This window comes from Helianthus annuus, chromosome 16, assembly GCF_002127325.2.
Source record: "Helianthus annuus cultivar XRQ/B chromosome 16, HanXRQr2.0-SUNRISE, whole genome shotgun sequence".
NCBI classification, from domain to species: domain Eukaryota; kingdom Viridiplantae; phylum Streptophyta; class Magnoliopsida; order Asterales; family Asteraceae; genus Helianthus; species Helianthus annuus.
Genome location: NC_035448.2, coordinates 193,346,705 through 193,359,276, shown reverse-complemented (window position 1 = coordinate 193,359,276; position 12,572 = coordinate 193,346,705). Strand labels below are relative to the sequence as shown.

Below are 12,572 nucleotides of genomic sequence, written 5' to 3'. Positions count from 1 at the left end.
ACCCTTTCAGCTGAGAAGGCGCAGGGTTTGGGGCCAACTCCTATTACTGGGCTTGACCAGCCCACCTTTGAGAAGCGAAAAGGCGTGGAGGTGGAAAAACCTGTTGAGCCCTCGCCCATCAACGCCCCTGTTCAAACTGCGCCGGTAACTTCTGCTGGAGAAACTGGTCCAGCGACTAAGGAGCAGACTGCTGCTGCTGGTTTTGCTGCTGGACAAGCTGGCGCGGGGAGGCCCGGTGCGACGTCTCACTCTCCTATAGGTCCAATGGACACTTTAGGAGACGTTTGTTACAAGTCTTATACTGAGGAAAGCCGGGGAGAAGCGCTGCATCAGCCGCCATGGGGCTTGAAACAGAAGGATACTTTCCTAGAGTTCGCGCCCTTCCGAGATTGGCTTCTTAATTCCATTCCTCCTGGTGAGGCTAACCGTCAAAGGGAGCGAACCCACAACGCGCTCTATCATGCTTACGTTGTTGGTGAAGCCAACACCCGCGCTGCTAACCATCAGATCGTTCGCGAGTGGCGGACCATGGTTAGGGAAAGGGAAGAGTGGGAGAAGTACCGTGAGCGGTTGCTGAGGCAAGTGAAAACTTTTAAGAAATTGAAGGCCGCCTTTGACGAGGAGAAGGCAAAGTTTGAAACAGACAAAAAGGCTGAGGAGTGGGGCCGTGAAGGCCTTAATCCGAAAACCGAACCGTCGGTTTTTGTTTCGGTTCGATTTTCTTGGTTCGGTTTTATTGGTTATTTTAGTTACAGTTGGGTTATTTCGGTTTTCTGCACACCCCCACCGATTCTTCTCTATATTTCAGTATATCACAATTATCTATGTTTATAGAGTGACTGTACAACTCACCTCTCAAAGGAACATGCCGATTGGAAGGCTATTTGTGCAAAGGATAACGAGCGCATGTATGCGGCTCGCTCCAAGATCACCGAACTTGAGGGTCAAGTTGCGGATCTGAAGAAGAAGGTGGAAGATGCGCAAGCTGTGAAGGAACAGGCTGAGGTATGTTAACTGCCCCTTCTTGCTTATGCTTCAGTTTGTAAAAAATCCTCTAACTCTTGTGTTTTATAGGCTGAGCTTAAGGCGCAAATTTCTGGCAAGGATAGAGATCTATCTGCCAAGGACGTTGAAATCGCTGAATTGAAGTGTCGTCTGCACGAGCAGATTGAGAGGAGTGAATCCTTGGAGATTGATCTTGAAGCTGAGAAGTCCAAAGCTGCTACTGCCGAGGAAGCCAAGCATAAGGCCGAGGAGGCGCGAGACATTAGTACCACTGCTCTCAATGTGGTGCAGAATAATTATTCTGAGGCTTAAGGTATCGTTGATACTTTGGTCTCTGAAGCTGAGTGGCTGCGCGGCCGAGGAATAGCTCTGGTATGATTTCTCTTGACTTTGACACAATTTATTAAAACTTGTTGTCTTATGTGTTGCATTTGTTATAGATGGCCAACTCCATTTTGAATGCTGGGGAGTTAGATAAAGTTGTTGCTACCTTGATAGACGCTTCACGCGCGGTTGGCCACCGGGGTGGTTATTTGGAATGTGTGCAACATGCTTCAGAAATGTTTGGACAAGAATTCGATACTAGTCACTGCTCGGTGACTGATCAAGCTGAGGCTGAGCTGACTCACGCTGAACATGGTTATGACCACTTGTCCCTACCAGTGATGGATTTGGTTACTGAAGCGCTGAAGCATGACGACTGGTGTCATCGGTTAAAGACCATCCTTGATCCACCACAGATGGTTGAAGTATCTGATGAGGAAGTGTAACACCCTAACACGTTTAACCTTAACACGACGCAGCGGAATTTCGAGCCTTAAAATTTCTTTCGTTACAAACGTTTGGACTTACTTGAAAATTCGTCTTAATATGTATCTTTTACAAAAATAAAGCATAAGTCTTGTTTACTAATAGTACATACTCAATTATTCCCGTAAAATCTATCTTGTGACTCGGTCTTCGATCTCTATTCCTCGTGATAACCGCCCGTGATTCGTAGAACCTGCACTCACCACATACATTCATCACATTAGTACACAATACATAAACAAGATCCAATACATGTACACTTTCCATTCAGCTTTCTCTCTGATTTTAAGCATATCATTCGCATATCCATTCCCTGGTGAGCCTTCAATAATGTACCTGCATAAATCTTCGTTTTCCAGGCACACGATTAATATCATTAACACTCAACGTATCCAAAATCATACTTACATATACACGTGCATACATCCATACCTCTCTACATACATGCATACACTCATACGTATCTTCATATATACATCCATACCTCTCTACATACATGCATACACTCATACCTACATTCGTATGTTTCTACATACATGCCTACACTCATACGTATCTTCATACATACATAAATACACATCTGCATACGTACCTACGTTCCTACGTCTTTACATACATGCATATGATCACACGTACTTCTATACATACATAAATACTCATCTGCATATGTACATACATTCTTACGCCTTCACATATATACATACTATCCTACGTATCTTCATATATACACAAATACGCTTCTATATACGTACCTACATTCGTACGTCTCTACATATATGCATACACTCATACATATCTTCCATATATACATAATTACACATCTACATACACGTACAAGATCTTGCATACCTCTTACATACTCATACGTTAATTACATGGGACTTAGACTTTGATTTATAACCCATAAACATCTAAGGATCGATCAAAATCATGTTTAGAAAGCCCGCCGTAGTCCACGGATAACAAACCGAAGCCTACGATACATAAATCAACTTAAATTACAAATTTCAGATTTTTGGACTTGGGGAGGGCGCCGGCGACGGCCCTAGGGCCCGTCGGCGACGGCCCGTAGTTTTTTCCCATAGCCAACATCCTTGCTAGCGATCCAGAGCTCTTACTAGTGTCATTTTCATTGTATGATGCTAGTTCCTAGCAAACATCCTTGCTAGCGATCCATTCACTGAATTCATTCAATATGCATACTAATGCAAAATCGTACTCGAGATTATATCTAGGTTTTTGCTCGCACATACCTAAATTTACGGCTTGTTTCTACCTTTCTAATTAAGCATAATACATTCATACATTTACTAATCGAACTAAATCGATTTATTTCATTCTACTCATACATCATACACGATCTTTCATTTTGTTCGCTTTGAGTCATCCTTAACATTCCATTACTACTGTTACTTCTAATTATCTTCATGTTCATACGAGAGGTCAACATACCATCAAAGGCATACTTTAAACATTTAATTATATCAATACGTACTCATAATCACAAGCTAATCATCTTACTAACCTTGATTTCGTTGCGTATCCCAACGGTTTGTGGCCCGAATTGGATCGTTTCTTCATGAGTTCATGCAGTACCTATATGGATTTCTTCCATTGACTTGTTGAGCATCCGCCTATGCGCATCCCTTCAACAATGACTTGTTCAGATGAACATGGCCAACAAGCCCAACATCAAAATTAGCATTTTCCATCGGTACTTGTCATTATTACCTTTTTTTCCAAATTTATTTTATTCGGGGTTTACACATTTCATTCGATTTCATTCAGACATGATGTTTATCACATCACCTCATTTATATATTAATACTTTCTCAATTCCTTCTTAAGACATTAGTGTGTTAGACCTATTCATAACGGGTCAAACATGGCCATTTCTTAACATATCATTCTTATTATTTGACCCGTTCTTGATGGGTAAATACATAACCATTATTTTGTAATTCTTAAACTCATTTGGTGTACTACACTACACTTTTCCTCTCTTCTCTAGCGCTCCCACGGTTCGAAACTAAATTATTTCTCAGCTTCTGCAGTTTGACTCTTCAAGGTCAAACTGCCACTTATTTCTTATTATATATATATATATACACATACGTATCGAAGTACATGTTTGTACTCCTTTTCAATTCAGACATGCTTACGATCTCATCACTTCACTGTTCCAGTGTCTTCTTGCAAACACTTGCCCTTCCCGTTTAAAAGTTAGTCATAATACTTACTTCGCTTACAATACCAACATTTTAGTTCCATTCACTCATGTACTTTCATTTCCTTTACACATTCGATTACCCAATAAAAGGGGTAATGGCATATACTCTCATAATGAGATTCAAGCATACCATTTACGACCCGGTCACATCGGGTTAATTGCTTTCAACATAAATCTTTCGTTCTATCCGTATAACGGATTGAACTTCATACATTCGTTATTGCATTCACGACCACCCGTTCTAAACGGATGGTACCTTATCCTTACTCGACTTGTTCAACTTGAACCGGTCGACTTGCATAGCTTATTATAGCATTCGCTATCATAACCAAATCCGCAAGGGATTTGCATCATTCGTATCTTTCATTCCTTGAATCCGTCTCGCGGATTCAAACTTTGCATTCATATCTTGTTGATCCGTACTTTCTTATGGATTCAACATTCTTCATTCTTATCACTTATACTTCTTATTCTTACGTAGTATCCTCAACTTTTCCGAGAGTCTTATTACCCATTTCACCCGCACGCCCACCTGCTACCCAGTTCTACCGGACATACCCGCGATAATTACCACGGTCTCACGAACGTCATATGCTTCTTGCGTACTGGCCAGGTGCGCAATCCACACACTAGTTTCGTGCCTTCGTGTAATCATCGCCTTATGTCCGAGAAATGGGTTTCAGTTTCGTGCATATTTCCAAAACTTCTCCAAGACCACATCATTGTCTTTCGTTTAATAATTACCCTCCCAAGGAGATCTCTTCCTTTTTCTTTTAACATTGGTACCCATACATATTAGCAACGTGTACCTGGGGTTAATTTGCCTATTTGCATCTTTGCCTGCCTTAGCATTCATCCTATTCTGCATTCACGAATCATCCTCTTCCAACACTTATGCTTACCTTGCACATACAAAACCGTCAGTTTCTTTATACGTATACATAAGTACATACTTACATTAGCCTTTACCTTTGGATCTTGATCGAGTCTTAGATTGTACGGATTTCTTATCTCAAGAGCACACAAGTTTGAGTTCAAGTACTTACCTTCTCGTACTTGATTCCCTCAAACCAGGGCTCTGATACCAACTTGTAACACCCTAACACGTTTAACCTTAACACGACGCAGCGGAATTTCGAGCCTTAAAATTTCTTTCGTTACAAACGTTTGGACTTACTTGAAAATTCGTCTTAATATGTATCTTTTACAAAAATAAAGCATAAGTCTTGTTTACTAATAGTACATACTCAACTATTCCCGTACAATCTATCTTGTGACTCGGTCTCCGATCTCTATTCCTCGTGATAACCGCCCGTGATTCGGAGAACCTGCACTCACCACATACATTCATCACATTAGTACACAATACATAAACAAGATCCAATACATGTACACTTTCCATTCAGCTTTCTCTCTGATTTTAAGCATATCATTCGCATATCCATTCCCTGGTGAGCCTTCAATAATGTACCTGCATAAATCTTCGTTTTCCAGGCACACGATTAATATCATTAACACTCAACGTATCCAAAATCATACTTACATATACACGTGCATACATCCATACCTCTCTACATACATGCATACACTCATACGTATCTTCATATATTCTTAAATACTCTACTACATACGTACCTACATTCGTATGTTTCTACATACATGCCTACACTCATACGTATCTTCATACATACATAAATACACATCTGCATACGTACCTACGTTCCTACGTCTTTACATACATGCATACGATCACACGTACTTCTATACATACATAAATACTCATCTGCATATGTACATACATTCTTACGCCTTCACATATATACATACTATCCTACGTATCTTCATATATACACAAATACGCTTCTATATACGTACCTACATTCGTACGTCTCTACATACATGCATACACTCATACATATCTTCCATATATACATAATTACACATCTACATACACGTACAAGATCTTGCATACCTCTTACATACTCATACGTTAATTACATGGGACTTAGACTTTGATTTATAGCCCATAAACATCTAAGGATCGATCAAAATCATGTTTAGAAAGCCCGCCGTAGTCCACGGATAACAAACCGAAGCCTACGATACATAAATCAACTTAAATTACAAATTTCAGATTTTTGGACTTGGGGAGGGCGTCGGCGACGGCCCGTAGTTTTTTCCCGTAGCCAAAAACCCCGTAGACAGGTAATTAAGGCGTCGGAGAAAAACTGGTTTTCTAGAGCCCGTCGGCGACGGCCCTAACCCCGTCGGCGACGCCCTCTAGAAAACCACTTTTTCTGCAGATTCGTTTCGTCGTCCGTACGCACTAAAACACGCATAACTTTTGAACCGTCTACCCGTTTAACCTCCTGTTTCTTCCTACATGCTCATAAATTGGTCCTCTATCCTATGGACTCAAAATCCGACATCCGGATTAAGTAAATTCTTAACTTATGCGCTATCGGCTTATTATTCATTTACGGTTATTCGACCCGTTCATGTTTTCATCAAACAACACATTCGTTTTAACATCAAGGCTACGTTTTGACCCGTTACATCTACTTAACAAAAATCATTGGTTTCATACAACACATCCTTATTGGTCCTCACTTAACATACTTAACTAACTAGCACATAACTTTACATAAACAATTAAGAAGTGATTACGGAAATCACTTACCTTTTTGCGTCCGTTCCCTTGCCTCCTTTTTACCCTTTTGCCTTTCTTGCTTGAGTCCATTTCCACATGATCCTTATGCCTTCACATCACGCAATCACATTCTTGTTAGTATGCATGATTGTACACTTAATGATCATGTCGAATGCATGGTTCAAGTCTGACTTTCATTAGTCAAGTCTAACAAACATAAGACATATACCCAACATCACATCTCTTCCAACTCGTATAATTCCTTACATAATTGCATATAACACACATTGTTAAACATGCACCATATGACTTTATAGCATTGAAATTTGACAAGAGTCTAGCCATACTACTTATGCAAGGTTTGACTTCCAAAAGTCAACGACCCATCTTATGGACTTTCGACTTAACCTCATATATCCGTGTCATCATATTAAGCTATAACAATGGCATTATATACACTTCATATTCATGATGTAATATGCTTACAACCACATGATCAATCCATTACATACACACACATACATATTATCAATACTACATATACTAAAGCTTTCGGGATCCCATACTAGACGACCATATTTGGGGTACATAACCAACATGATTTTACCATCCTTACTTGCTATACATTAACGCCAATTTCATTTCGTAACCTCAACTAAACCGTCGACTAAACACATAGTGTGTACCATACAATGTGAGTGAACAATGAAAGATACTAGTGCACATTTCTACCTAAACAAGACATCAATAAAACCTCCACATGGATTCGATCTTACACATGTTCCTTGTGTAAGTTTAATAACAATTTAATCATTTACACATTGTATGTATGTTCATCCACAACTTGCATACATTTTCACATAATATCGTCGTTTAGTCATTTCATCAAACACTTGGCGTGCGTACCACTATATAAGCATAATGTACAACTATTTCATGCATCAATCTTCTACATTCATACATAGTTCATCAAATCCTTCTACTCACCATCATGTAGTATTCACAATTAATCATCCAACATATCATCATCACATTTTATTCAATTCATCAAACCATAACTCGTTATACACCGATATTTCATCAATCTTTCAACAAGAATTGGACATAGATGGTGATTAAGTCATCATCATCACCATGACTAATGGGTTTTACTTCTAAACATCAAATTAACACAAACTATACATAACCTATGTTCTACTTGATGATTCTAACCCTTATACATCATCAATTTCATACTAATTCACGGATTAAAACATAACCCACTTCATCCATGATCACCAATCTTAGATTTAAGACATACCTTATGATCCCCTCGTGTTGTTGATCATTAATCCATGCTCGGTTATGGCTTTAAACTTCATCTTGCCTTCCAATTTGAGCAAAAGAATGAAGTTAGGGTTTGTGGCTCCATGGGAGCCTCCTGATCTTTCTCGAACACACGTATGTGTGTGTTTGTGTGTGATTAAGTTATTTAATAACTTAACTTTCATTTGTTCCACTTTAGCCCCTTGGGTTTACCTTTAAAACATAACTGACACTACTCTCATCATTTAATACTTTTGACCATCCCCTTAACTAGGTTAAATAGCCTAGTTATTTATTTCATGACGTGTCACATAAGAACATACGGCAAATATTAACATTCAGATTTTGGGGCGTTACAGGAAGAGTTGGCAGGCGACGATGGAGAAGGTTATGAGAAATGGTGATCAGCCTGAATAGGAGTTGAAGGCTTAGTGCCTTGTAATTTGTTTAGTTTTTTGAATGTATCGTGTCGCGCGGTCGCGCTTCACTTAGCTCGAATGGATGATAGGTTTTATGTAATCGTTGCGCGTTTGTGCTTATTTAAATATGACGTTTTATGTTTATTCTGACCTGTTACAATTATTGCACTGTTGTTAGAAACTTTGGTTAAGTTAGCGCGAATAAATATAAGTGTGACTCTTGTGGGAGTGTAATTGTTTGGTCTCGCGCTATGTTCGCGGAGAACCTTGGAGGCATAAATACAAGAGCTCGTAATTCACTGAAGTGTTTTCATGCTAATCAAAAGTTGAACATGCATTTGTAACTCGAGAAGCAATGATAAAAAAGAAAACATATCGTATGCTTTCATTAATTGGGAAACAGGCGCTTAGGCCAATCATACACTACGGATGCATAACATAAAGGGTGTTTAGCCAACATAGGAAATTAAGTAGGCGCGTGGCCAACATGAAAGAAATGGCTCATGGCCTAAAGTAGTTACATATAGCACTTGTGCAGTTGTTGCGCGTTCCACGTGCGTGGGATGATATGGCCATCCAGTGTTCGCAATTTGTATGCCCCCTTTCCTAGCACTTCATGGACCAAGTATGGGCCTTCCCATTTGGGTGCTAGTTTTCCTGGGCTTTCGGCGTTTGAAGCTTCGTTGTCACGGAAAACGTATTCTCCAGGAGTGAAGGTAGAAATGCGGACTCTCGCATTGTAGTACCTTTCCAGTTGTGTCTTGTATTTCGCTTCCTTAATACGCGCAATCTCGCGTCTTTCCTCCAAGAGGTCCAGATCGAGACGGCGCTCTGTTTCATTATCAACCGTGTTGACTGCTGTCAAGCGCGGTGAGGGGAGTCCAACTTCTGCCAGGATAACTGCTTCCGAACCGTATACTTGGCTGAAAGTAGTTTCGCCGGTGCTTGTCTTCGGCATGGTTCGATGAGCCCATAGGATGCTTGGGAGCTCATCTACCCAGCCTCTTCGCTTTGTGCCCAGCCGGGCTTTTATCCCCTCTACAATACTTTTGTTGACGCTTTCCACTTGTCCGTTGCCCTGAGGGTGCGCAACGGACGAGAAGGTATGCTCGATCTTCATTTCCTTCATCCAGTTTTGAAGATCCTCCGAAGCAAAATTGGTACCGTTGTCTGTGACGATTTTGAGTGGAAGACCAAATCTGCAGATGATGTGCTCCTAGATAAACTTGCGCACCATCATTGCAGTGGTTGATGCGAGGGCTTTGGCTTCCACCCACTTGGTGAAATAGTGAACAGCCACGATTATTAACTTTACGGCTCCCGGGGCGTCTGGGAAAGGTCCCACCATATCAATCCCCTACTGTTGGAAAGGCCAAGCAGTGGACACTGGGATAAGATCATTTTTGGGGCGCAGGGTCTTTGGAGAATGTCGCTGACAAGAGTCGCATTTGCGCAGCTCCTTCAGGGCGTCGACGTGCATCCCTGGCCAATAATATCCGGCGTTCATAATCTTCGCAACAACCATGAGTGGTCCTGCATGGATGCCACAGATCCCTTCGTGGATTTCTCTGATTAAGTATGTCGCGTCCTGGGGGTCTACGCAGCGCAGTAAGGGCCCCGAGAAGGACTTCCGGTAGAGAATACCATCGTTCATTTCATAATGCAGGGCTTTGTGTTGGATTTTCCTTGCCTTTGCTTTGTTTTCCGGGAGTATCCCTTCCTGCAGATATTGGATTATAGGGGTCATCCAGGATAGCTGCCCTATTTCGATCACATTCACCTGGCGCAACAGGACTAATGGGTTTTTGAGTACTTCAATCCTTACCTCCTTTGCGAGATACTGAAAAGAAGTTGACGCAAGCTTGCTTAAAGCGTCTGCCTGTTTATTTTCGGAGCGATTGATGTGTACCACCCTGTATGACGTGAACTTCTGCAGCAGCTCTTTTGCTTGATCCAGATATAAGGCCATAACGTCGCCTTTTGCATCATAGAATTCGTTAACTTGACTGGCGATCAAAAGCGAATCAACGTGCGCTTGCAGATTTTTAGCTCCCATTTTAATGGTGAGGCGCAAGCCTGCCAGAAATGCCTCGTACTCCGCTTCGTTGTTGGTATTTTTAAAATCCAACCTGATAGCGTATGTAAATTTATGTTTTTCAGGGCTCACAAGGCGCAATCCGGCTCCTGCGCCGTCCTCGTTTGAGGCACCATCTGTGTATAGCAACCATAATCCCTCTGATGTATCTTTCATGGGAGTTTCGACAATCTCACAATCTTTGACTTTTTCCGCTGGGACTTCTGTGATAAAGTCTGCCAGGACTTGACCCTTGATGGCTGGGCGCGGCCTATAAAAAATGTTGTGGCCCCCCAGCTCGGTCGCCCACTTCGCTAATCGTTCGGACGTCTCTGGTTTTTGTAATATCGTCCCAATGTGGAAATTGGTGAGTACGGTGATGACGTGGCCTGTGAAGTACCGGCGCAGCCTTCTGGAGGCATGTAGCAACGCTAGTACTAGTTTCTCCATCGTTGAATATCTTGTTTCTGGATCTGTGAGCATTCTACTGACATAGTAGATTGGAGTCTGAACCCCGTTTCTTTCTACAAGCAATACCGAACCCACTGCCTTGTCTGATGATGATAAGTACAGGATGAGCGGCTCCTTTTCGAACGGTGCGGTCAACGTTGGGAGTTCGATCAAACACTCCTTCATCTGCTGAAAAGCGCTTTCTGCCTCAGGCGTCCATCTGAACTCTTGCTTCTTTACACAGTTGTGCAGGGTACTTATGAAAGGGTACGACTTTGCGGCGTGATTTGACAGGAAACGGTTAAGCGCGGCTAGGCGTCCGGCTAACCTTTGCATCTCTTTGATTGTTTTGGGTGATGGCATGCGCTCTATTGCTTAGACCTTTTCTGGATTCACTTTAAATCCGCCATTGGTGACTATGAAGCCCAAGAATTTCCCTTCCTCCATACCAAAGGAACATTTGGCTGGATTCAATTTCATGTTCACGCTTCTCAGTGAGTTGAAGGTTTTCTCGATGTCCTTCAACATTTGGTCCTCTTCCGGACTTTTTACTACCAGGTCATTGATGTAAACTTCAATGTGCTTCCCAATATCCCCAGCGAAGGTCTTGTCCATCAGGCGCTGGTACGTGGCGCCATCGTTTTTGAGGCCGAATGGCATCTTTGTATAACAGAAGATCTCGAGATCGGTCCTGAAAGCTGTCTTGTCTTCGTCTTCAAGCTTCATTTGAACCTGATGGTGCCCCTTGTAACAATCCAAGAAGCACTTCCATCTGTATGGCGCGAGGGAGTCTATCTTTTTGTCAATCTCAGGCAAAGAATGGCAATCTTTAGGGCATGCCTTGTTGAGATCAGTATAATCAACGAACATTCGCCATCCTCCGCTCGACTTTTCCACCATTACTGGGTTCGTGACCCAACTTTGATAACGTACTTCTCGCAAGATTCCAGCTTTGAGTAGTTCACATACTTGCTCATTCATTGCTTTTGTTTTGTCTGCCCCTAAGCTGCGCCTTCTTTGGACCTTCGGTACAACAGAGGGGTAGGTGTTTAAGCAATGCTCAGTAATGTCGCGTGGGACACCGGTCATGTCTACCTGGGTCCAGGCGAAGATATCCATATTCTTGAACAGTAGTTGCTTCAGATGTGTTATGATATCTAGCGAAATGGCGTGGCCGATCGTTACCGTTTGCTCTGGGTACTTACGGTTTAATACCCGCTTCTCTGGCTCAGTCGTTGAAACTTTCGCCGCTTTTGTTGGACGCAACTCCTCCGTTGACATCACTTCTTTTTTGGCATAGATGATCGCCACCCCCGTCTTGGTTGGAAACCCTATCGCTGAGTGGGGAGTGGAAGTTACCATGTTTAGTTCGCCTTGGGTTTCTCTCCCAATCAACACATCGTGCCTCGATTTGACAGGCATCACCATGAAGTTTACGTTTGTTGTTCTTGAATGCTTCCCGTCAGAGAGCGTGACGGGGAAGCTGATTTGGCCTAGCGGGAAAACCATTTCGTTGCAAAATCCAGACAACGGATAATCAACTGGCTCAAGTCTTGCTTTGTCATCTTCATCAAACTGATTAAAACACTGCTCATAGATGATATCAACTGTACTTCCTGGGTCAATGAA

The 12,572-nt window shown here is 41.9% G+C and overlaps 1 protein-coding gene across 1 annotated transcript; it reads right to left on the bottom strand.

The window, feature by feature from the left end:
* Positions 1-9,776: 9,776 nt before the first annotated feature.
* LOC110920287 lies at positions 9,777-11,306 on the bottom strand. Its single transcript, XM_022164507.1, has one exon. The coding sequence runs from the start codon at positions 11,304-11,306 to the stop codon at positions 9,777-9,779; it is 1,530 nt and encodes a 509-aa protein (XP_022020199.1).
* Between the last annotated feature and the right edge of the window lie 1,266 nt (positions 11,307-12,572).